Source organism: Halictus rubicundus, chromosome 14 (assembly GCF_050948215.1).
Source record: "Halictus rubicundus isolate RS-2024b chromosome 14, iyHalRubi1_principal, whole genome shotgun sequence".
Classification (NCBI taxonomy): Eukaryota; Metazoa; Arthropoda; class Insecta; order Hymenoptera; family Halictidae; genus Halictus; species Halictus rubicundus.
Window position 1 is genome coordinate 1,183,139 of NC_135162.1, and position 26,167 is coordinate 1,209,305.

The window sequence follows — 26,167 nt, forward strand, 5'->3', positions numbered from 1 at the left end:
TGTAGAAGGGGGGAGGCAGGCGGAAAAAGATAACTTGGAGATGGAAAGGTAAGGTGTTGGAGGAAGTGAATGAGTTTAGATACATAGGGTATGTTATCACGAGAGATGGGGGACAGAAGAAACACGTGGAGGATAGGATTAGGAAGGGGGCGGCGGTAATGGGGCCAGTGTGGTGGATCGGGAAGAGAAGGTTCGGGAACGACTGGGGAAGGAGGATCTGGCTGTTTCACAAGCTGGTATGGTCGGTGGTCAGCTATGGGGTGGAAATTTGGGGATGGAAGGAGAGGGAAGGGCTGGAAAGAATGCAGGATAGGTATCTGTGATGGGTGCTAGGGGTAGAGAGGTGTACGCCGGGGTACATGGTCAGGGAAGAGTTGCAGAGGGAGTTGTTGAGGGGGAGAGCGGGGTTAAGGGCATGGGGTTTCGAAAAGAAACTGAGGGAGGGAAAAGGAGGGGAATTGGCAAGACTGTGTTGGGAGCAGGTAAGGGGAAGGGGAGGGACGGTAGATGGGTGGGAGAAGGAGAGACGGGGTTTCTGGGAAGGCAGGACAGCAGAGACGGAAGAAATGATGGAGGAGAGGAGAGAGATAGTGAGTGGGGAGATAGTGAAAATGGAGAAGGAGATGCAGAAGGGCGAGAGATGGGAAAAGATAGGAAGAGCAAAGTACAACAAGTGGTATGGGATAGTGAAGGGAGAGGGGGTACCAGGATATTTGAGGAAAGGGTGGGGGGAGAGCAGATGACAAAGGGTGGCTAGGACAGGATGGATAATGGGATGAGAGGTGGGAAGTATTGGATGGAGAATGACAAGAAAATGTGTAGGGTATGTAGGTGGGAGATGGAAACGTGGGAACACGTATGGGAAATGTGTATGGGAGGGAATGAAGGAAGAGGATGGCAGGGGATGGTGGGGGAAGTGCTAGGGGACGAGGGGGAAGAGGTGGAGTGGTTGAGGAAGGTGGACGAATGGAGAGAGAATATGAGTGGAAGAAGTATGTGAGAAGTTGGAATGAATGAAGGAAAAATTTAAGAAAGGAGTGAATGAGGATCAACCGGAAGAGGGGGTCCATGAGGTTAGGGAAGGGTGTGTGAGAGTGTGTGCGTAAGAAAGGGGGAAAGGGAAATACGGCGAGCGTGCGCGCGAGCGAGCGAACGATGGCGAGCAGCGAGTGAGAGAGCGGAGGCGAGTGAACGGCGAGAGAGTACAGGGCGGGGGCGCGGATAGGGAGAGAGGGAGTAGAGATAAGGTAGAGGTAAGGATTAGGTTAAGGAAGGAATGGAAAATGCATTTGTAACCCTAAGGGGAAAAATAAAGAGTACTACATCGGTAACTGGTGGTACAACCAAAAATTGGGTGATTCTACATGAAAAATAAATCGGCGAACGCGCGCGATATTGAATAGGAATCATCTGACGCGTCAGATTCATGACGTTAGACTTCTTACAAATGCTAAGCGCGCGAACTTGAAAACTTGCATCGGTTGTACGACCAGTTGTCAGTCACCCTCTATTATCCGAGCTGTCATTTTGATTACTTAGCCTTACCCATATTTAGCAAAGTTCGTCCACAACCTGACAAGCTTCTTTCGGAAGACGTTGAATGGATGTTTATGGTCTGTCGGTGCATTCAACGATAGCACATTAAATAAGTATCCAACATCATCCATATGGGCCGTTCCTGGAATTAAACAGGTCGTTTAAAAGCGTTCCTAAATTTAAAAAAAAGTTAATTTGATATTAGTGTGGTTCATTTCTGTTATTTTATATTTTTTCGTTCAATCTGTGAAGTTAAATGGAATCTCTTAAAATTTTCAAAGTACGTAAGTAAGTGTTTACTCTACATATATTCCAAATGCCTAGCCGATAAAAGATTACGTTTCCTTCTTTTTATACAAATTAATACATCAATGCAGGCTTTAAATGACTTCTATGTATAAAGAAAAACAGGAGATTTTGTTTTACCATTTATCGTTTCGCCCTCCATCGAGTGCACACTGTATTCCGACAAGTACGATAGTCGATAATAAAATATGGGATTTCCTTTATTCCATTCCGAGAAATATGTCTGCGTTAGATCGATGGGAGCAATAAATAATATATTGGTCATAAGTTTCACAAAAACTTCAAGTAAGGCATCAGGCATCATATTGAATATCGTCGCTCCCATTGATCCAAGTATCAGCTCGGTGATCGCGTCAACATCGATTTGTTGGTCTATAAAGTTTCCGATTGTTGTTGCGTGATTCGGTTGTCCGACATAATCTGTAAAACGATACAGACACATGAACAAAGATTTAAATATCAATGATTTACCCCGTGATAGAACATGACGTCGAAGTGCAAACAAACTTGACAACTATTTCATGTAGATGATGTTAGTGTTAGTTATTATTATTATTACTACACAACATAAGAATAAATAGTTCGAACTTGGAATAGGAATATTTAAAATATTAATAAAAGGTTGTAACCGTATCGATTACGTATCGTTCAGGCAGTGCGTTGCATGATCGACGCGGGCCCCCAACACGACGTTCTGGCCGTCCTGCCATCCTTGTCTTAATGAAGGATCGCAGGATCCCCCACTAATTAGTATGTGCGCGCATCGATCCCCACGCGATACGGATCGAAGGAGGTCGATGCGCGACGAAACTGTAGCACTCTAAGTCTGGGAGCGGCCTAGCACGCGTCAATAGTTTCGGGCGGTCCGGTACGCGGCGATCGAGTCAAACCGACTCAGGAACGATATAGTCAAACCGACTGCGTTCCTTTCGTCTCGAGCACGCCTCAAACAGAGGAGCTTGTCGTGCAAACCGCACGACAGTGTAGCCGTAAATTTTGCAGGCCGTAAGATACGGCCGTGACCAAGTAAAGTCAAAAGCGAGACTAGAGGAGTTGCGTCGATCCCGAGTTGGTTACGCGATAATACGGGATCGAAATTCACGACAGGCTTGGTACAGTCGAGGAAGGTTCACCGAACCCGAAGCGCACCCGAATCCGCTGCCTAGTGCCGGCGGGTATGATTATCAGGATTCGTTGGCCGACTGAGGCTTGGTACGAGTCGCCATACGTGCACTCCTCCTGATATTTCAGCAGAGTACACGTGTGCTACGACCATCGTTCGGAATAATCGCGGTACGGAATACGAACGGGTCAGTGAAGTCAAAGTCATCCCACCGACACCGGAAAGCATCCGAACTCGCGTCAAGTGACGACGGATGCGATCCTCAGGGTCGGCAGCCTGACCTAGGCTTCGTACGTGTCGCCATACATGCACGTCTTCTGAGATATCAGCAGAATGCATGTGTGTTATGACGACCCTCCGTCGTTCGGGAAAGTCGCGTCGCGGTACGCGATAGGGTTAGTGCCGTTGAAGTCATCCCACCGATACCGGAAGACATCCGAAACCACATGGAGGTGACGACGGAGGCGATCCTCAGGGTCGGCTGCTTGACCGACGCCTTATAGGTGTCGTCATACGTGCACATCTCGTGAGTAATCAGCGGGGTGCTCGTGTGTTAGGACGACTCACGTTCGTTCGGGAAGGTCGCGATGAATCTGCGCCGCAACCGACAATATCGCGGCGTGAGAAACGCGAAATTCTTAAAGAATACAAGGACCCAGACGTGGAGTTAGAGCAGGATTAGTGCGAGTACCTACGCGGTGGCAAGATAGCTCAGGGTCGCGCAACAATAGGCGTAAACACATTATTACTATCAATACAGTAATATATGACGACGAATGTAAACAGTTCTGAGAGAAGAATATATTGTCATTCTACCTCCGACATCGTCTCCGAATAATTCAAAGAGTACTTAGAACCTCTCCGTCTTCCAGTGCCTGGAGGCACGAACCTCGTCATACAAGGGTCGTAACCGTCCCTTTATCGCTATCGGTGTACGCGCATACGTGCAGGCTCATCAATAGCAAAATAAACGGTTACAAGATGTGAATCTTGCGATAACAGTATTGACAGTTCAGTGGCTTTGACTGCAGATTTTCATGCAACAAAAAATCGTTTGCATTAATTGCAAGATACAGGAGCTACATAGACATTCATTGCCTTTCTTAACAGTTTGGCTAAATTTCCGAAAATCGGTCATGTAGGATTGAGCTCATATTTAGCAAATAGCCTCATTGCCTTTTACCTCATTTTTTGGCGACTCGAAAAAAATTTGTATCATTTTATTTTTTACCATACCAACATAACATTTTGTACCTCACCGGCATTTCCGTACCAACTTCATGATTTTGCATCAAACCAATGAATGTGATTGTGTCTTTTTTATTGTCTGGACACATTTCTAAGCGATATCTACCGCCACGCTCAATCACCCCTATAAAGCAATAAAAAGTAAATATAAACGCAGAGAGGAAATGAGAGTGCTCACGTCCGAGATTTTAGTGTTCCTGTGGGGACGGCTGCACTTACAATTAGACGCATGTGCCGAAGAGCATGCGCTAGTGCGCCTGCGTTAACCGCGCGTTCGCGGCGAGGAGCGCCTCGCCGGCGATTCGCTCGGTCTTTTCTGTGCAATCGTCGTAGCATATAGACGTGTGTCTTTCTGTATTCTTCCTGACTCTGCGGCGTAGTGCCGCTGGACCGTGCCGGGTTTTCATTTTGTAACTACTGCGACTCGTTACCGAGTATCGCGTCCTCCTGACGAGTTAAGTTGAATAAATCTCGTTACTTCCGTCGTTACTCGACGTATACACTATTCACGAGGAGTGGGCCTCATGTTCCTAACCAAATTCCTATTCGTCGCGGCCGCGTGGCGCGTCCATCTTGGACGAGGTTATTTCGTGCGTTCTCAGTAGAGAGCGTGTGGCTTCTGGCCACTGGTGACCCCGATTTCTCGCTTGGTGCGAGATTACCGTTCTCAGTCCGGCACTTCCGTGGAGGACCGTCGGTCCACATACCATTCCCTCACATCGGTGTGTTCAGTGGTCGTAATCCCCACATTGATGTGAGGGAAATACCCACATTCCCGGTATAGTGCTGCCCCCTAGTCTAATTTTTAGCCTGGACCAGAACCTGCATCATCTTTTTAGCCTGGACCAGAACCTGCATCAAAAAGATGATGCAGGAAAAGTGGGGACACTAAAACCCCGAGCGTGAGCACTCTCATTTCCTCTCTGATAAACATATCCGAAGCTAACCCAGACCACAGACTTATGACCCGTATAGACGTTGCACCTTATGGGCTTCTTTGTCTAGGACTCGGGGAGGCAATAAGAGCTCCCGTACTATTTAGATGTCGCGTCCAATGTTACCGATATTTGATGCATTCATGTGTATTAGCACAGACGAGGTATAGGATAGATCTATCATCCAATGTATTTTGGTGGCCCACTTTTGTGAGGTCACGTAACCCCATTACCATTTTCGTGTCACATCCTGTATTATCAACCGGAACTAAAATCTGCTGACAGCGTCGTTAGTGGTAGGAAATAAAATTAAAAATAGCTATATACACATAGTCAGTGCAGTCTCGCGAATACAATAGAATATTGTTTTCTAAAATGCTTCTACGATTTCAAATACTAATTTCGATTATGATTAATTAAACTTTATGTTGGGTATAAATAATAAATGAATGAAACTGTACGTACAATAAAGAATATGTTTAACAGCAAAATTCGAAATCTTGTAAACAGCCAAATATTAATATGTACTTTATAAATGTAATATATACACGAATAAATTCATTGTTTAGAACTATATTGTTATTGTTATAGGATGACATAATTTTGTTCCTATTATTGATTAACTATGTTGCTGTCAACAATAAGAAAAGAAACAAACAAGATTTCGTTATATGAATCATATGTGGATTATATAGCAAGTGGTTTTTATGAAAATTTTCATGAACATTACACAACAAATATTTTAATAACTTTCTAAAAACTACAAAGCTAAGCTTTGAACGTAACTTGGTTATATGTATATAAATAGCCTCTAATCAGTAGATATTTGAAATTTGAACACCAATTATTACTACATTTGTTAAGAATAAATAAAAGATTCGTTTTGACATCAGCTACAACCATATGTAATAAAAAATACTTAGTGACCTTTAAAAAATTAAGGTGACCATAATTTTTTATTAAAAAAAATGTTTTGTAATTTTTTTCTATTAGGATTTATAGATAACTGAGTATCGATTAACTATTGTTATAAACATTTTTCTGCCAAATTATCCGAAATGTTCAAAACATACCCAGACGCCTTCTTTTGGATCACTGATGATGGGCCCAACACAGTTGGGCATTATTTAGATAAAAAATTATTTAAATAACGATTCGAATAAAAGATACTTTATCTTCATTCGTTATTCGAAGCGGATTTATTCAAACTACGAATAATTTTTTCATCTTTTATCTGTATCTTTTATTCGAAAGCTTCGAATAAATCTTCGAATAATTTTTGCCAGCCCGAATAAACGGCGACGAGGTCCGACGAGCGCCGAACTTAAAGACACAGTGACCGACAAACGGCATACAATGTAAGCAGATGGAGAATCGCGCACGAATGAAAGTTTAAACTTTTAGATTTTTCAATATACCTTCATAAAATTGTGACGAGTGAATTGATGGGATTTTCCTGATGAAAATGAGTTCAAATTCGAGTGTAATCGAACAATTTTTATTGATACGTAATGTTACGATAAAAATTACAGTTGTAACGCGACAAGAAAACAATAAAGCGTCAAGACCCCTCGTCACCCCCCGATGTAACAGAAGAATTGCGCCGAGGCAGCGCAATGGGGAACCGCGGGGTCTGGAACCTTCTAGACCCCTAGTAACGCGTTATTGATAAAGATAGCAACGAGTCCATATAAATATCGGTAGATTACCGCGGAGCAAGCACTCTTGCTGCACCTTTAGGAGAGGACGAGGTAAGACCACGGCCGCCTACAGGATGGGAGAGTACGAAGCAATGCTATCGGACGCCCAGCAGCCCAGGAGAGGACAGGGGTTGCACCTGGACGCCTGTCTGGATACATGGGAGAGGACGGCCATGAAGGCCGGCCGCCCGCCGAGAGGAAAGAACAGGGTAGCTTCCTGGCCGCCTGAGAGTAGGGACGCCTAGTTCCTCTGTACGTTTCTGAGAGGACGGCCATGAAGGCCGGCCGCCGATCGGACATGAGAAAACAGGCGAAACCGCGTCGTCGTCGTATTCCCAGAGGGAGAGTACGGTTGAAATAAACCGGACTAACGTGTCCTCATCCTTTGTACTAACGTGTTTGGAAAATATATCCAATGTCTCCAGATATTCCGACTCCTGTCATTCCGCAACCACCGCAATCCTTTACTTTACACAGTCTTATTGAAGATAGTCCAAATGATATCGTGTTTGGACTCATTTTCATCGGGATAAGCTCTACAACTTATTCGTATTAACAATGTTATTCTAATTACAACTGGAGAATCGAGCATTATTGGCAATTTATGCTTTTATATTTTGAATCAGAATAATATTGTTAATACGCATAAGCTTTGTAGCTTCCAATAAAAAAATTATCTTTATTCGTCGGATAAATTCTCGTCAAATAAAATTATTTATTCGATACTCGTCGAATAAAGATACTTTCTTTATTAGAACCTTCAAATAACGAATAAAAATTTTGTATCTTTTATTCGTTATTCGAAATTTTTATTTAGATAAATATTTTGCCCAACTCTGGGGCCCAATGCCCCAATGATTTCGAAACTCTAATCTCCTAGGTAAGAAGACCTAGTTTCAACAGGCGTACCGTCCGTCCGCGTTCGTTTGAAGAATCGACATTGTCTCGCACTAAAAAATTATATCGAAATTGTACACTACTTTGAATTGAAAAGAACCTAATGAGTCGTGTTGAATAATGCCAGGAAAAAGAACTCTGGAAATTCCGTTGCAGAACGGGACAAGTATATACATTTAATGGAATTTGAGTACGGAAAAGTAGAATTGGAATAAACGGATGACAGAAATTAAAATTAATTTAACGTTATAAAATATATTATTTATATTTGAACCTTCTGCTATCAAATACAATTTTCAAAAGGACGGAAAATTATTCAAAAGGTTGTCAACAAAAATTTTAATGACAGTTGTTATGCGAGGTTCCATATTCGTTACAAGTTGCGGCATGTCTGTTATTATCGATAATTATTATCGATAAACAATTGTTTTAAAACTGATAGCAATAATGGTAAAAGATCAACTAAATCTAAACTCCTGTATGCTTTTACGACATAACGATAAGTCAGATCAGCAATAAACAGAATTTTATATAAATTTAGTGTTTATGATTAATAAATTCTTGTACAACTTATAAAAATATTTGGGAAAAAGAACTAATAATTGTATACATATGTAATGTTAACATATAATAAAAGACACGCCGCAAATTGTAACAAATATGGGACCTCGCATAACAATGTCATTAAAATTTTTGTTGACAATCTTCTGAATATTTTTCCGTCCTTTTGAAAATTGTATTTGGTAGCAGAAGGTTCAAAGAAGCCAACAACAGTTTATATGAATCAATTTCAAGATAAAAATAGCGCCAAATAGGTATATCAATTTTCAACAACAATTGTTTACTATCAATAAATAAAAGTTTGTTTGTATAAATTAAAAATTCATTTACTCAGCTTTAAAATGTGTATAGAAACAGAAAGCATTGTATTTAAACAGAGATGAAATATTCAGGTTGAATTAATCATTTATTGGCTCGTTTCGATTACTTTTCCAGAATTGCGAGTGTAACTTGTAAAATAGCCGAAATACGCGCTGTGTCTATCCTTATACCTCGTCTGTGCCAAAACCTCTGATTTTTAGAACAGTCGATATTTCAGAACATGAGACATGAAGTCCAATAAGATGATAGGTCTATCCTTATACCTCGTCTGTGGTATTAGCAAGCACCGAATATTTTGTACACTTTATCTCTACTAGGGGTGCTTAATCTAATTTGAAGATTATAAATGTATATGACGCGCATATTTGAACGGTAGAAATGATGTAGTATAATAGTAATGAAGTGTAGCACTACAGTAACGCTGATTGATACATTTATCACCATAAATATCCTTACGTATATTAATTTTAATGTTATGCGTGTGATTATTTGTATCTATTACAAAATTAGAAAACATTTATTTAGAATAATTTAATTTCAATAGTTATTCATTTTGTATTCATCTTACGCTTTAAATCAACGTTTTAATAATGTCAGTATGATATTTTTATGCAGTTATACAATGGGTACGTAATTATGTTTCTCGAATTGTTAGTTTTTTTTAGCAAATCTTTACAAATTTATGGTGTCTGCTTTGATTGTTTTTGCATATCAGCATGTACATTTTTTTTTAATTATGGTATTGTTAACGATGCGATTAAATAATCATCATCCAAATATAGATTATATTTTTTATTTATTATAAATTTTTTAAATTGTAACTTAAAATATGGGTTACTAAATTAGCATTTTTTATGTAATTGCTACTTAGGATGCTGCTGAAACGGCATTTAAAATATGATGTTGATAGGTTTCAAGATTCTTAGATTATAATACAGTGTGTCCCACGAGCTCTGTCCACTTGAATATTTTGGTTATCTCAAACAATACGAAAAAATTTTACTTGGAGAAGTTATAAGGTTTAAGAAACTACATAATATGGTATAAATGATATTCTTGCAAGTGAAAGCGTAGAGAGGTCACCTTTGTTTTTTTAAATGGAATGTCCAATTGTTTATGCTCGATTTCGATAGATTAGCGTATTGTGAGTATAAAAGTACTAAAGTGTATTTGTTCTAAAACTTACCGTTGCTGAGATATTTGACTGTTTTCATGAAGAATGTTCGAAATGTCGGCCATCTGCAGCGATGCAACGTTGTAGTCTTTCAACTGTTGCGTCTCTTACACGTCTTATTGTTGGAGCGTCTATTGCAGCACATGCTGCGGTAATTCGTTGCTTCATATCTTCCGGAGTTGTTGGTGCATCTCGATACACTATATTTTTCAATGTTCCCCACAAGAAAAAATCTAGGGGTGTTAAATCTGTACTTTATGCTGGCCAGCAAATAGTGCCACCGCGTCCTATCCACCGGTTTGGGAATATTTCATTAACTGTACTTCTCACCTTTCGGGCGTAGTGTGTTGGACATCCATCGTGCTGATATCACATTGTCTGACGAACGCTTAGTGGCACGTTTTCTAATGGCATGTATTTCTTAAGAACGTATCATATTTTTGTCCAGTAAGAGTGCCGTCAATGAAATAAGGCCCAATTATTTGTTAGCCTATGATTCCACACCACACATTAATGGACCAGCGTCTTTGATGATCAATTTCTCATCAGCGAGGATTTTGTAGTGACCAATAATGTGTGTTATGTAAATTAACACGCCCAGTGCCATCGGTAAATACTATTAAAGAAAAAAAAAGTGGATTGATTTGTAGCTGCTCTTGAGCCCATCCACAAAATCTAACACGATATACATAATCCATGTCATGTAATGTTTGGTCAAGACTAATGAGGTACGGATGATATTTGCCACGAGTGAGAATTCGTGATGCACTACTTTTGCTGACTTCAGATTCGCGCTGAATCTGACGTACACTGATATGAGAATTATGATGTACCATTGCAACAACATTAATTTCATTATCTTCACCACTACATACAGGTTTTTCACGATTCAACTTACGAACAGAGAGACTTCCAGTTTCTTTTAATTTTTTATACAATCTTTCAAAAATCTTGTGTGAAGGGCATATGCGGTTTGGATATCATTCACCGTACAAATTTCGAGCCACAATTGCGTTTCTCTTACTTTCTCCATAAATTAGAAGCATCTCTAATTGTTCTTCGAATGAAAATTTCATATTGACTATCTTGTGTTCACTAATTGAGAAGCTGACTGACACTGCGAGACGTCGATAGCCTACCAATGTTTACATTTGACGTAGTGAGCATATCCTTGAATACGTTCCATAATGAAAGTAATCGAATGAAAACAGTCAAATATCTCAGCAACGGTAAGTTTTAGGACACTTTAGTACTTTTATATTCAGAATACGCCAATCTATTGAAATCGAGCATAAAAAGTTGGAAATTACCATTTAAAGAAACAAAGGTGACCTGTATATCTTCTCTGCGTCTCCACTTGCAAGAATATCATTTATACCATATTATGTAGTTTCTTAAAACCTACAACTTCTGTGCGTAACATTTTCTCGTATTGTTTGAAATAATCAAGATATTCAAGTGGACAGAGCTCGTGGGACACATTGTATATTTTGGATTAACTTTTTGTTGTCATACACTCCGGCGGGAAGAGAAAGTGACACTTCAGGATGTCATAAATTAGCCCTTCCCCGATATTGTCCCGCGTAAGACAAAAGGACTGTCCTGCTACCTCAGTGCAGAACACAGTCATTCTCTAAAATCTGAAACGTCGACGCTTCGGTCGAATGTACCAGAGGCTTGTAGTCAATTTTTAATCATCAAATAAATAAGTAAATATGATCCAAATTGTATCATATTTAGTGTAATTTTTATCAGAAAAATTCCACGATTGTGTTCGTAAAAGTTTCATGAAAAAATAATAAATAACAAAAAAATGTTGACACTGCATTAGTATCGTCTCACTGATATATGTATGTACCTGTCCCTGGATCATGTTACTAACTCGTGAGGTGTACTCTATTCCTATACGATTATTGTAAAATGTTTCTTACAATCCCCAATTCTGACATTGAAACGTTATTAATAGATTGTAAATGGTTTGCTGATGAAAACAAGTCTAAACAAATTAAAACGTTCCCTTCAGAGTTCATCAACGACCTTTATTTATGACTTTCGAGGACGTATTCTAATTTGCGTAATTTTTAATCCACGAATATCAGTATAAGCGTATACGTGTACACTGCAACTATTATTATGCTGCGATTGTTTACACCTTTCTTAACATTTTTGTATTGGACACTAATATCTTTCCTATTAATATTCAAATTAATTACATATATTGACATATTAACATTCAGGAAGGTGGATGAATCGAGGAAGAGCATGAATGGAAGAGGTATGGGAGAGGAAGTATAAGGAGAGAATGCATAGGAATGGAGTGAAAGAGAGAGCAGCCGGAAGAGGAGGTCCAGGAGGCAGGGGAAGGATAGGTGAGGTGTAGGGAGGGGGGAGAGCAGAGAAGCATGTGTGTGTGGGAGAGGGAAAAATAAGAACGCGGCGGATACTAGTGTAAGATCGCTCTCTCTCTCTCTCTCTCTCTCTCTCTCTCTATGGCGTGTTTTTAGGATAAGTTTAGTTAAGTTAGGGTAAGTTAGGATAAGTTTAAGGTTAAGATTAGGGTGGGGGGTGTCGGTCCGTCCCTCCCCGATTGGGGAGGGGGATCCGTGGGGGGTTTGGGGAAAGGAAGGGTCGGGGCGTGCCGGATCGCGCCTCCGACGGCCCTTCCTTCCGGTGGCGGCGTCTTCTTGCCTCGGCCGGGGCTGGTTCCCTCGGGACACCGGCCCCGAGCGGGGCACGAAGACTCCGGGAGCTGTGGGTGGACCGAGCTGGGGCTCGGGAAGCCCAATCCGAAGGCTCCAGGGATGGGGACACCGGGCGGGTCCCTCCGCCCGGGGTCTTATAGCGTAGGCAGTGGGGGAGGTTAACCCCTCCCCCGGGGCATGATGATAGCTGGGAGGTGTCCTGTTGAGTACTCGCGTGATCCAGGCACCTCCCATGTAGCTTAGGTGGGCGTGAGGTTTTAGTGGGTAGTCTCCGGGGGTTCATCCTCCGGGGAGAATCCCACATAACCCCGGCTTCCCCCAGGGAGTCGGGGTATGTATAAAACATTTCCTCACGATAAAAAAAAAAAAAAAAAAAGGGTTCGGTCGCCAAGGATGTGTGGCCTTGGCGAACCCTGGGCCTGTCTCAAGCACTCAGCCCCTAGATCCTCCCACCAAACCCCCGAAGTAGGGTTGAGACTTTAGCGTAGTGGGGAGAACCGAGCTTAGATTTTTTGTAACTCGTGTTCTCCCAGTCAGATCGCTCTAAGAAGTCAACCATTAGCAAAGTCACTTAGTGGTCTTCGACCCATACTTCGGACCGTGACTTGACTTCCTCTAGACGTTCTCACCTCATAGTCGAAATATAGTTTGTTTAAACCTATAGTTTCACCCTTAATTCATTTCCTTCCGATCAAGGAAGGTGGTCCTTCGTGCCTAGTAATCGTTAAATAGCGGGCACCTCGCAGTGCTAACACAACAGACGTCCGACAGATCGCACAAGATCAATCGCGGATATATAACACTTTTAAATTTGAACTTAAAAATTTCGAAACATTTAGCAATTTTACGTTTGCATAAAAAACTGTAAAAATTAAAAAGATTTGTAAACAAGTCCATGAATATTTAGATGATCGTATAATAAAGTTATTTACGATTGAAAATTCTATACTTTAAATTAAGAAACAATATGCCTCCAATTTCGACAGCTCCGGAAAGCAGGAAAGGAACCCGTCAAACGATTTCGATGCGAGCATCGATGGTTTTGGACGAATATAATGCGGCAACATTGCACTTGTAAAGCTGACAAGGCTGTAAAATCTAGCTTCTTCGGATATACATCTTTTGTGTTGCAATTTTCCCTAGTAGCATTTATGGTTGGCCAACGGTGGCCAACGGTTGGGAGTTAATTGGGATATAGTTAGTGGTTTTGCAGTAAAGTAAAACTTAAAATTTTCATTGATATACCATTCAGTGTATTCGATCTAGCGGGTGTTCGTAGATTTTTCTCATAATCACCGCATAATTACCAAAATTTACCACGAATACCACGAATATGTTGGTGAAAGTCCCATAAAAAATAGTGAAAAGTAAAGAAGTTTTATTATTGTAATAGTAGTGGTCTTTTGGTTTCACACCGATATACCAGACCGTGTTATGTTACACGTAGTTTAGGGACCTTTAATCTTTAAGCTTATAGAGACTTATATCGAGAATTCAGTGTAGTTTGTACATGTCAACTGCTGCTTAGGGCATTTGTTTTCACATACAACAAACAGGACGTATCGGATTGTGTCGTGTCGGCTTGATTGTGCTCACACATTCAAACATCGATTACAGCCTTTTCACATAAAGAAAGGCGAATTGGGATTCACGTGTCGCATACGTATCGCCATACATATCGCGAGCCACGTTCACGCTACCTCAAGTATGTATATGGTCGAGAATGTAATGTTCTTGTTTTGACCATTTTCTCACGTATCTCATACGCGTGAATGTAGCCCACGATTTGTGCCTCCGTGTGAAAGAAAGGCCTTTATCTATAGTGATTACCTATTCCTATGACGAATGTTAATTGGAAATATACATTTACGATTATTAATTTCTGATTTTTATAGCCTGAAGACGCGAATAATATGCAATGTCACATTTTGTCACACTACGTAGAATTATATACTATTAAAAATGATCTGAACATAGATTCTAGATTTATTTTTATCGGGTGATTTTTACTAAAGTGTTTAATTTTTTGCGCAGTAAATTCTGCTTAAAATTAGAATTACTAATGAATAGATGTATTGAGAGATTTAGGACGACAGCTTCGGGTTCAACTAATATTCCGAAAATCTTAAGTTTGATTCTTTGTGAAAACAATTTTTTCTACTCTTTTTTTGTATACTTTGTTTTGTTCTTTTCCACTTTTTATTTCCTCTACTGCTGAGACTACCGAATACGTCCCAGGCTACTGAATTCGTGCGCTAGATAAAAGATCATTCTAGCGCGCCATTTCTCTCAAAAGCCCTACTTTTGCGTTTTCAAAAAATGCCTACGCAAGAAGCATTGCCTGTCAAAGAGACTTTGTGAACAACCGTGACGTCACAATATACAGTGAAATCTTATTGTATGTCAGTCCCGCCGTTCTTTTTACTGACACTCATACGAAATCGGTGGTTCTCGCCGACCGTCCCATTTGAAATACACAAGGCACGCTGGAAACCTGAGAGTCATACCGTTTGAAAGTCATAAGAAACTTATGACATACAAACGGAAGGAATATCGATCTCCGATATAATGTTGCACGGAGAAGCGGACAGCGAAGCTCGATAGCCGTCGTCGCCGAGGAGTGTGCCACACATTGTCGGCTATATCAGTGTGAGACCAGAAGACCAGTACTAATCCAATTACAAAACTCCTTTATTTTTTTATGAAACTTTTGCCAACATGTTCGTGGCATTTTTCTAATTAAAATGAAACCAAATATGATATAATTCCGATGATATTTACTTGTGTAACAATCGATAAAAGTTTCGAACACTGAGAAGGACAGCGTATGAGAAGGAAGGAGCCGCAGAGAGTCGTGGCCGCCGGCACAGATCAAAGCCCGCGTGAGCGCAGGCCTTGAAATGAAAAATTTAACTTCTTTATTATTAATTATTTTTTTATGAGACTTTCACCAATATATTTGTGGCATCATTCTGATTAAAATGATATCAAACACGATATTATTCGGATCACATTTACACTAATTTTCCGTTAATGTAATTGTTATGGAAAGACTTCCATCGTTCATTACACACGTAAATATCATCGGAATTACATATATCATATTTGGTATTATTTTCATTACAAAAATGCCACGAATATGTTGGTAAAAGTTTCATAAAAAAATAACGAAAAATAACGAAGTTTTGTAATTGGATTAGTAGTGGGCTTCTGGTCTCACACCAATATAGCCGACAATGTTGTGGTTGCGACGGCTCTCGAGCTTCGGCCACTCACGGCGGTGGTGTGAAGTTTTCCACTGACTTGGAAACGCAAGGTTGGCACTGGCATACAACGAGATTGTAGCTGACGATGACATTTTCTTAAATATCGGGAGATGTAGCATTGAGATGTAATCCAAACGGTATACAAGTTACCTACATAACCGATCTCATCGATGCTCCGATTTTTCGCGTCAAAACGATGTCAAGCAGTCATCGGAAACACAAATCAGCGCTCGTAGCGAAAAATAGCAGAACTGCGAGTCGGTCATTTTGGGATCTTACGATTTACGTTTTAAATATAGAAATAATTAACAAAATATACGTCGTATCGACATTGCACATGTCTTTTCTAGCGTAGAAATCCCCTGATGTTACCATAAAAACGTTAAATTTCCTGATATTTAAGAAAATGTGTCATTGACAGCCATGTTGTGACGTCACGCTTGTTTTGGATGCCTGGCTGTTCAGTATGTTCAGTATCGGGCAGTAATTGAACAAAATGAAAAAGAAAAGAAAGAGAAAGCAAGGAAAGAGGCGACAGGGAAGAAGAAGAAAGAAAAGAGGAGATATTTAGAGAAAGCAAAAAAACAAAAAGAACATCGAGAAAAAAGATAGAAGAGAGATGAGAAAAATTTGATGAGAACGAAGAAGAGATTGGAATGGAAGAGTAAGAAAGAGTGATAAAAGGAATGAAAGGAGGAGATGCTGCGGGAGAAGATGGAATAGTGAGTGAGATTTGGAAATATGGTGGAACTGAAGTTAAGGAGGGAAGTATCGGAAATATGCAATAGGAAAGGAGAACGATAGCCGGAAGAGTGGAAGGTTAGCGTAATAGTACCGATAAGAAAGAAAGGAGGTGGAAGGTTAGTAGAGTGTTATAGAGGGGTGACATTACTAAATACGATGTACAAAATAGTGTAGACTATGGTACTCAAGGAGAGATTGGAAGGAGAAATCGAAGAGAAGAAAATGGTGCCGGAGAATCAATTAGGGTTTAGAAAAGAGAGAGGAATTATGAGCAACATATATGTTTTAAACTATCTAATAAATAGAGAGTTGGCGAAGAAGAAAAGAAAAATAATAGGATGTTTTGTGCACTTAAAGGCGGCGTTTGATAGTGTAAACAGAAAGAATTTAGGGATAGCGCTAAGGGAAAGAGGGGTAAGTGAAGAGCTAAAGGAAAGATTAGAAACAGTGTATGGAGAGACATGATTAGGGAGGGGTGGGGTGAGATAAGTCCGAAGCTGTTTATTCTATTTATGCCGACGATCTAGTACTATTGGCGAAGGATGAGAATGGAATGAGGTTAATGATGGAAGAGTTTTGAAATTATATAAGAGAGATAGGGCTAGAAGTGAACAGCGAAAAGGCAAAGATGATGAGGTTTGAGCGAAGAAGGCAGAAGAAAAACTATAGAGATGGGGAGAAGGAACGGTGGAAGAGGTAGAAAAGATGAAATATCTAGGGCACATATTCAAGAGAAACGGGGGCAAGAAAGACAGATACAAGACAGAAGCTGGTAGGCAGGAAGTATAATGAGGAATGTGTGGGGTATAGGAATGAAGGTATTTCAAAGATAATTACAAAAGAAGGGAATAGTATTTCGATGCTCTAATATGGCCAGTTATGGGATACGGAGAGTAGGTATGGGAACGGGGGGGGGGGGGGTAGAGGCAACACAGGAACGATATCTGAGATGGGTACTAGGAATAGAATCGAATAGAATACACCGGGATACATAATGAGGGAGGAAAGGAAAAGAAAGAAGTTGAGTGTAAGGAGTGCAAGAAGGGCATGGAAATTTGAAGAAAGGCTAGGAGAAAGAAAGAAGGAGAAGTGAATGGGCAAGACAGTGCTCAAACGAGATAGAAGCTAAAGCAAGGGAAGGAAAGAAATTATCGAAATGGAAGGAGGGAAGAAAGAAATTTAGAGAAGATAGAGGAAATGGAAAAAAATCAGAAGAGGGGGATAAGGAAGAGAGAGAGAGAGGAAGAGTGGAAAAGGATAAAAAGTAGAGAGAGGGCAATACAGAGAGAGAAGGACTGGAGAAAGGCTATGGAATCGAGATATAACAGATGGTGCAAGGTGATAAGGATAGAGAAAATGCTGGAGTACCTGATGAGAAGATGGAAGGAAGAGAAGTGGAATAGAATAGTGAGGTATAGACTAGAAAATTAAGTGAGGGGAGGAAGATACTGTAAAGAAGAAGATGACAGATGGTGCAAAAGATGTGGAGATAAAAAAAAGAAAAATGCAGGGAAGAAGAAGAAATGGAAGAGGGGATACAAGAAAAGATAAAAAAGATATTAGCTGAAGACGGAAAGGGAGAGGGGTGGATGTCAAAGTTAGATAGAGAGAGAAAAGAACCGAAGGATGGAAAGTGTGAATGAAAAAGAAAGAAAGGAAGATTGGGGGATAAGAGGAAGGGAGTGAAAAAATGAGAGAGACAATGAGAAAAATAAAGAAAAAATTTGCAAAGGGAGCGAGATATATATATATATACTTACAGTTTAAGAAGAATAGTGCTTCATCGTGATTATAACCTAGTAATATAGGAACTCGACTAAAGTTTCCAGATTTGTATTTCTCTACAGGGCATTCAGTCAAAAATGCGTCCTCCTTAGCGAACTTAGGATTTTCCATCGTTGGTCGGAATGGCAATACACCCTGTAATAGTTTACCACACATGTTAATGAAACCCTTGTGTTATTTTCCATAATTTTTTATAGATCTTTCTTTCTGATTCTTTATCTTAACACATAGATTTTTCGCTCCTTCGCTTTTCTCCCTATTTCTGTCTCCCTATTTTCAACTTTTATAAAACAATAGCGAACCAATTACTTTCATGGAAATGCAAATTAACATTTAGAGAGAAAGGATATTTAATACTTTACTGTTTTCAATTTTTTAGTATAAGATTCTAAATTGTTAGTTACATTGTATTAGTAAAACTACTAAATGCACTGTGTCACAACTTGTTTGCAAAAATAGCTGCCATAAAAATGTTCACAATCTCGGAGGAACTCATTTAACACTAGATTGCCGGACCGGGTCAATTTGACTCATTTACGATTTTATTGATATATATATATAACTTAAATAACGATAACGAAAAACTTAAATAATCTTTTTAAAACATTTGTTGGTTTGATCACCCACATTATCAAATAATACCATCAATCTGTCAGAGGGAATCACTAACTGACTAGATACCTTCTTCTTCATCCAGCAATCTAGTGTTAATAATGTAAGAATAAGACTTATTGTAATGTCTTCTACTACCTTTTAGAATTCGATAAAGATTACTAATAAGAATGCATATTGAATTCAGTCGCACTGATTCCGAAGAAAATTTTCTACAAGAAGTATTTGAACATTAAATTTCCGATTTGCGGAAAATCGTCGATATTTAAACAGTGATAATTTTGTATTAAAAAAATAGTACAACAATAAACCAGGTCTCATTTTACAGCTTCAGACTTCTACTTTCGTAGGCGACCATTGATTTTTACCTAAGACAGTTTTACACGATGTAACGGATGGAAAATTAAAGAGATGTATTTCCTCGAAAATTAAAGCGTTTCTAAAAATATTAAACAATTTTTTTCGTAAATAAATCAACGATAGGCGTGAAGATTGAAGCCTCCCCTTTGCAACGACTTAAAGAAACTTCAAGTAGTATTTACTACATTCCTTTTGTTAAGTTTTGAATGGAAGGTTTATTGCTAAGGGACGTAGCCGGATAGGGAGGTGCCCCAAACCAAATTGAGTTTGCAATATGCCATTTGATAGCTTATCCAAAGAAAATGCTTTGTGCCAACTTTCAGCCCTATATGTCGACATGGGGGGGGGGGGCAGTAATGGGGTAAAAAAGAAAATCAGGTTTTTCTGTAATTCTCGAATCCTCTTCAATTGAAAATTCTGAAAAAATCAGGTATATTTTAGCTACTAAAATGCACATCTACGAAATTTTTAGAATTTTTAGCTTCGAAACCGAATTTTAAAAAATAAAAAAAGAATTTGAAATGCCGATTTCTTGTAGTAGTTATGAGATACTAAGTTTATATTTTCAGAGTTTTAACATCTCGTTATGGTTATTAACAAATAATTTTTTCTCATTTTTCAAAGTGGGGGCACATAGTTAAAAAAATAAAAATTTTATTTTTGTTATTTGGTTATTTTATTATTTTTTACTTTTTCCATACCTGTATAAGTACTATGTTAATACGACTCATATAATTAAATTGTTAGATGGATATCACATCAAATTCTAAATAATATGCATGTATTTCCATGGAAGAGTTCTTACCCCTCTGCTGCATTATCTTCGTCGCAGCCATCCTTGATTGCAGGGTGTATTTCTTCCGTAAAAAAATTTTGGAGAGAATTTCTACCGGCCTTACAATTTGTAAAAGATATCGAGCATGCGATAAGTAATAAATTATCCGACACCCACTGGTGCGATTACCATTTGCACAGTTACAGTAATAACGTTTGAATCCAGCACAACCTATTGCATTAGATGTATATTCCATTATTTTTTTAACTATGTGCCCCCACTTTGAAAAATTTGAAAAAATTATATGTTAACAACCATAACGAGATGCTAAAGCTGTCAAAATAGAAACTTAGTATCTCATAACTTCTACAAGAAATCGACATTTAAAAATTTTTTCATTTTTTAAAATTCGGCTTCGAAGCTAAAAATTCCGAAAAAATGCATAGATGTGATCGCTAAAATATGTTTTTTCGGAATTTTCAATTGAAGAGGATGAGAGAAATTACGGAAAAATCAGATTTTCTTTGTCACCCCATTACTACCTCCCACGTCGACAAATAGTGCTGAAAATTGGCATAAAGTTTATAAAAAATTGTATAAATAGATAGATATATCTTCATATGGTCCATAGGTCCATATGGCATAGAGTAGACCATAAGGTCTTTACACGAATGAACTGGTCCCTCATTTTTGTTCTACAAAACAGTGAATAAAGATCGTAAAACAATTTTTAAAACGTTGTTATAAAGGGGAGGCTTCAATCTTCAAATCTGCCGTGGATTCAGCCACGAAAAAATTTTTGTAGTATTATTACAAAGGTTTCAATGTGTAGGATTTTTGAGGAAAAATGAGTCTTTTTCCCACCCTCTACATTATGCGAAAATATCTTTAAAGATAGGAGAAACGTCAAACTTTAAAATGAGTCCAAATTTATTTCTGTGCTATAGTTGTTTACGAAATGACCACAGGTTAAATATCAACAATTTCACCAAAATCGAAAAGTGTGCAAATGCTTTTTGGATTCTCTGTAGGTGTTATACTAAATACATATTTAATTATTGACAACGGTCCATGTTAAAGGGTGAAAACAGTTGTCAAAGTTCTAAATATCTAAAGATCTAAAGTGATATTTCATAGAAGTAATATATCATTTTTATGTCTTTCCAATAAAATGTTTATAACTTTCATACTCCTAAAATGAATCCGAAAAATTTATAAAATGAACCTAAAAATGTAGAAATGAGGAAAGTAATAATAATGTACCATACAAGTATTGGAAAGGAATAATATTCATTTCTCATAGTTTCTATGTATACAGGGTGTCCCAAAAATGTCGGGAAGCCTTGAAGGGAGTGGTTCCTGAGATCAGTCGAATTAACTTTTTCCTTTCCAAAAATGTTCTCCGCGGCTTTGTTAAGGAGTTACTGACAAAAAACACGGACCAATCAGAGCGTGACTGTAGCGAACGGATTTCGATTCGGCGACGGGTCCCGCTGAGCGTAGCGTTGCTTTTGGCCGTGCCGGAATCCGTCCACTGCAGCCTCGTTCTGATCCAGCCTGGACCACCCCTTCCAAGGATTTCCGACATTTTTGGGACACCCTGTATAATTACTTGAGCCAGGTAATCCATTACCACACGATTTCTAAAAAAATGTTCTTTTTACACCCTTCAGCTCCTGAAAAATTCACGAAAATATACTTTTCATCCCCAACTTTGGGGGTCGTTTTTATCTCTTTAACATGAACGATTACCGATACAAAGAACATGTGTCAAATATTCTTCCAACATCTATTGTTCACATTTTCATGAAAATTAGTGTGTCTATATTCGGTATATTCCTTTGTACGTACAGTATACAGTCTAGTGTACTTACACTACAATAAAAATTGTATTAAAAGAATTATATTACATTTAAGTATTCAGTGTTAACTTATAGTGTACTTTGAATCGATAAAAACAGGGACCTTGAGTAAAATTTCTAATCCAAGTGTTTAAAGTATTGTACATAAAGTAAACAATTGAGTGTTATTACCAAGTCTACTTGTTGAGCTTTTTTAACCATACTTTCCGCAGAAGCTTGACGAAGGAAGTTCAATATTCCGACTGTTGTCAGTCCCTTGTAGCCAAGACGGCCGGCTAGATTACGAGCATTTTCGAATGCTTTGGCATGCGTGTGATATCCCCACTGACATAAAGGTGACCCGCTCTGCAGGATTACTTTTTTAAAGAGTCCTAGTAAAAAGAAATAATAATAAGCATGTTACATTTTATTCGAGAAATAACCCTCCTGCTCATAACCGAAAAATTTTATACAATTTCATGACTGGGGACGACGGGTAATTATCCACCCGCCAATGACTATTATTTAAAATCCTTTATCTGATTTCAATTTTCGTTTTCTATCCGAAACAACTGCATGATGTGTTTTTTTAATTAAAATAACAAAAACAGCATATTGTAAGAGTGGGTGACTTTGTGCGTCATGGATCGACGACAAAGACTTACATACAATTAGTCTCATAATTGATAGTACAAACGGCTTCAGTTTTTCTACCAAGCTAGATGGATTAGTTTACTATATGATGTAATGAAAATTATGGAAAAATTATGGTGAGTTTGAATTATGGAAAAACAAAATAGGACAAGTTACTTTTCACAACTTTCTTGTTTGGGTTTGTAACGAAAATTTAAAAAATGTTTTTTACATTTTATAGATACATACCTATATAAGTTATATACACGCTGAAAATGTCATCCAAACTGATTAATTGGTTTATGAATTGTAAACGATTAAAAATGGTAGAAATTTGTTTCTTTTCCACGATTTTCAGCCTATTTTTGTTGTTTGATTCTATTATTCGGCGATTTTCACCATTTTTAATCGTTTATAACGCATATACCAGTTAATGAATTTCGATGAAATTTTGAATGTGTACATAATTCATATGTATCTACAAAACGAATTTTTCAAAATTTTTGTTACAAGACCAAACCAAAAAGATATAAAAATCAACTACTACCATTTTTTCGTAGTTTAGCCTAAACGCAATTTTTCCATAATTATCTAAAAATAAAGTCGTTTGGTCCATTTATAGAAAAGTTACTTTGATTTAAAGTGTGTACCCTCAATTATGGGATTGACTGTATGTACTGCAATACTATTGAAGCTCGGTCGTCACATTATGAGACATTTCTCGACGAAGCTTGGTATTTATTGTATAGCATATTACAGCTTTATTGTTAAATTATATGTCAGTTACGATTCACTTTTATATGAGTACCAAACTTTTATGTGAGTTTTATGAGTACCAAAGTTGACTTTTATGTGTGTTGCAAACTTTAAAGTTTATTACTTTTTATTGATAAACAATTTATTCAACTATAAATACGTAAATCGATTGGAAATGAGTTAAATAACGAGATTCTCAACGGGTTTAAAAATATTTTAGTATTTATATTTAGTATTATTTGTCAACATTTTATTCCCACCACTAGACGATCGCGCACGAGCCAGCGAGGAATCGAGTATCAGTAAGACCCACGCTAATGCAAGCGAGCAAAAAATTGCAATTTTTCGAATTTTTTATTTAATTTATGAATCTGTTACCATTGTCTTTGTTTCGTTTTTCTAATTAAAATGACAGCCAACATTATTATATAATTATGATTATAGTTACTCGTGTAATAAGCGATTCAAGTTTCAGGCGTGAAAGAGGACAACGAACGGAAATGGAAGGGGGTCAGAGGGTAAACGCGGCGAACCTGATTCCCCCTTTCTTTTTCAATCGCTATCTTTCTCTACGTTCGGTACAGTACAAAGAATGTAGCATCTCTACCAAAACAGTCGCTCGGCAGACCTGACGGTACGACAGTTACGGAGATATACAAGGTGAGTCTCGTAGCATGACGATCTCAAATAACTCGTAAGTTATTTGTTGTGCGAAAAAATGTTTCGAACAAAAGTTTCATGGTTTTCTTGGGGACATACAGTGCTCTAATCTATATTTTATTATTTTGCTTTTTTATCGAGATATGAGGGTCACCTTCAGTTTTTTAAATGAAATGTCTAATATTTTTTCTCAAATTCGGATTATTTATGAAGTTCTCTATAAAAAAGTATTATACAAAGTGGGATATAAAATGCAACACGACTTCGTTTGCAATGGCAGGCCATGTTTGTAAACATGTTCCCGGTTAGATGCTAGAAATCATCAGCATGAAATGCCTATCTACTATCTTAGTAAACGTTAAAACGTTTGGTTAACGTTATATATAATTATATATGTATATATATGATATTAAGTATACAGGGTGAGTCACCAAACGTTAGCACCTCAAATATCTTTGTTGTTTCTAAAGATACGTAAAATATGGTAAGGACAAAGTTGAATGGTACAATGGGGCTGACACGATGCAAAAAAAAATTTTGTTTTTATGTAATTTTTTTGGAGATATCAAGGTCACCTTGGCTTTTTTAAATGGAACCACCCTTTTTTAAACACCTACAATGATAGTCCCTTTCATTAGGAATTCAGTGACTATAATTAGTCCAAGGTCATTCAAGGTCAAGGACAGAAAAAACGTATAAAACTAAAATATGGAAGCAGAATGGTATTCAACATTCAAATTCATTCAGCAGCTTTAATGTTATTCAGCATTCTTATTTACTATCAGTATGTTTCCAAACGCGATTCCGCTATGTTATATTCGATGACTGAAAAGTGTGATAGATCACGATTTACTGTGAATGTAGACAAAATGCAGTGCAGGCCCGACTACTTTATGAAGAAAGGTACCCCGTGCGAAACACTCCTTCTAAACAGACTTTCATTAATACGTACAGGTTGTTTCTAAGTACTGGAAGTGTACATGCAAGACAGCACAAACGAAAGAATCCCACGACTAATGAAGACAATAAAATTAATATTTTAGCAGCTATAGCTGTCGATCCTCACGTGAGTACGAGAAAAATTTCCCGGAAACCAGGCATAAGTCAAAGTAGCGTAATACGAATTCTGGCCCGACATAAATTTCATCCGTTCCACATATCGCTCCATCAAGGATTGCACGGGAATGATTTTCAAAATAGAATTAACTTTTGTCAATGGGGATTGCTTCAAAATCATTCATTTTTTTAATGTCTTGTTTACGGACGAAGCAACATTCACTAATCATGGCCCAATTATACATTTATAAAATACAAGTATTCTGCTTCCATATTTTAGTGTCATACATTTTTTCTGTCCTTGACCTTGAATGACCTTGGAATAATATAGTCACTGCATTCCTAATGAAAGGGATTATTATTGTAGGTGTTTAAAAAAGGGTGGTTCCATTTAAAAAAGTCAAGGTGACCTTGATATCTAAAAAAATGACATAAAAACAAAATTTTTTATGGCATCGTGTCAGCCCCATTGTACCATTCAACTTTGTCCTTACCATATTTTACGTATATTTAGAAACAACAAAGATATTTGAGGTTCAAACGTTAGGTGACTCACCCTGTATATGATATTAAGTTTCTTTGACGTCGAAGAAAGTGATTATTGCACAATATACCTTCCGATTTTTCCGATATCATGTGATACCCTACGGAGACTGCGCCAGCACTTTCGCCAAAGACGGTCACCTGATCGGGGTCTCCGCCAAACGCAGCAATATTGTCTTGCACCCACTTCATAACCAGAAGCTGATCCTTCAGACCTGCGTTGCCCACAGCATCGGGATGATCCAACGATAAAAATCCTGAAAATACACTTCATCAAAGAGAATACCACTCCCATACAATCCTATTCTTAATAAATACAACTACTAATGGGGCCAAGATTACCATCTTAGACTTCAGGTTATACAATATTATTAAATATTATTAAAAACATAAAAGTATCGGATGAGTGCAAAAGATCCCGTCCGATTTTCAGAGGCAGGGAACCACATCGCAATTTGGCACAGATGGTTCTTTTGGTGTTATGTTACGTTGCTATCGAAAGATAGTACCGGCATGAGACAGTTCAGCGTCAGTCACCGTTGATTTAAGCCTCAATATGACCGAAGAGAGTTTTTCAATATGGAGAACCAAAAATTACATTTTCTTTGTGTAATATTATACGAGTTTCGGAAA

At 38.2% G+C, this 26,167-nt stretch overlaps 1 protein-coding gene across 1 annotated transcript in view; it reads right to left on the reverse strand.

Moving 5' to 3' along the window:
* Positions 1-26,167, reverse strand: part of LOC143360810 (juvenile hormone esterase-like) — a 46,545-nt gene that overhangs the window by 5,052 nt on the left and 15,326 nt on the right. Inside the window, exons 4-8 of the mRNA XM_076799965.1 lie at positions 25,606-25,791; positions 22,079-22,278; positions 18,274-18,433; positions 1,963-2,262; positions 1,546-1,678 (exon numbers count right to left, since the gene is read on the reverse strand). Of these exons, the coding sequence (XP_076656080.1) occupies positions 1,546-1,678; positions 1,963-2,262; positions 18,274-18,433; positions 22,079-22,278; positions 25,606-25,791 (979 nt within the window). The remainder of the gene's footprint in view (positions 1-1,545; positions 1,679-1,962; positions 2,263-18,273; positions 18,434-22,078; positions 22,279-25,605; positions 25,792-26,167) is intronic.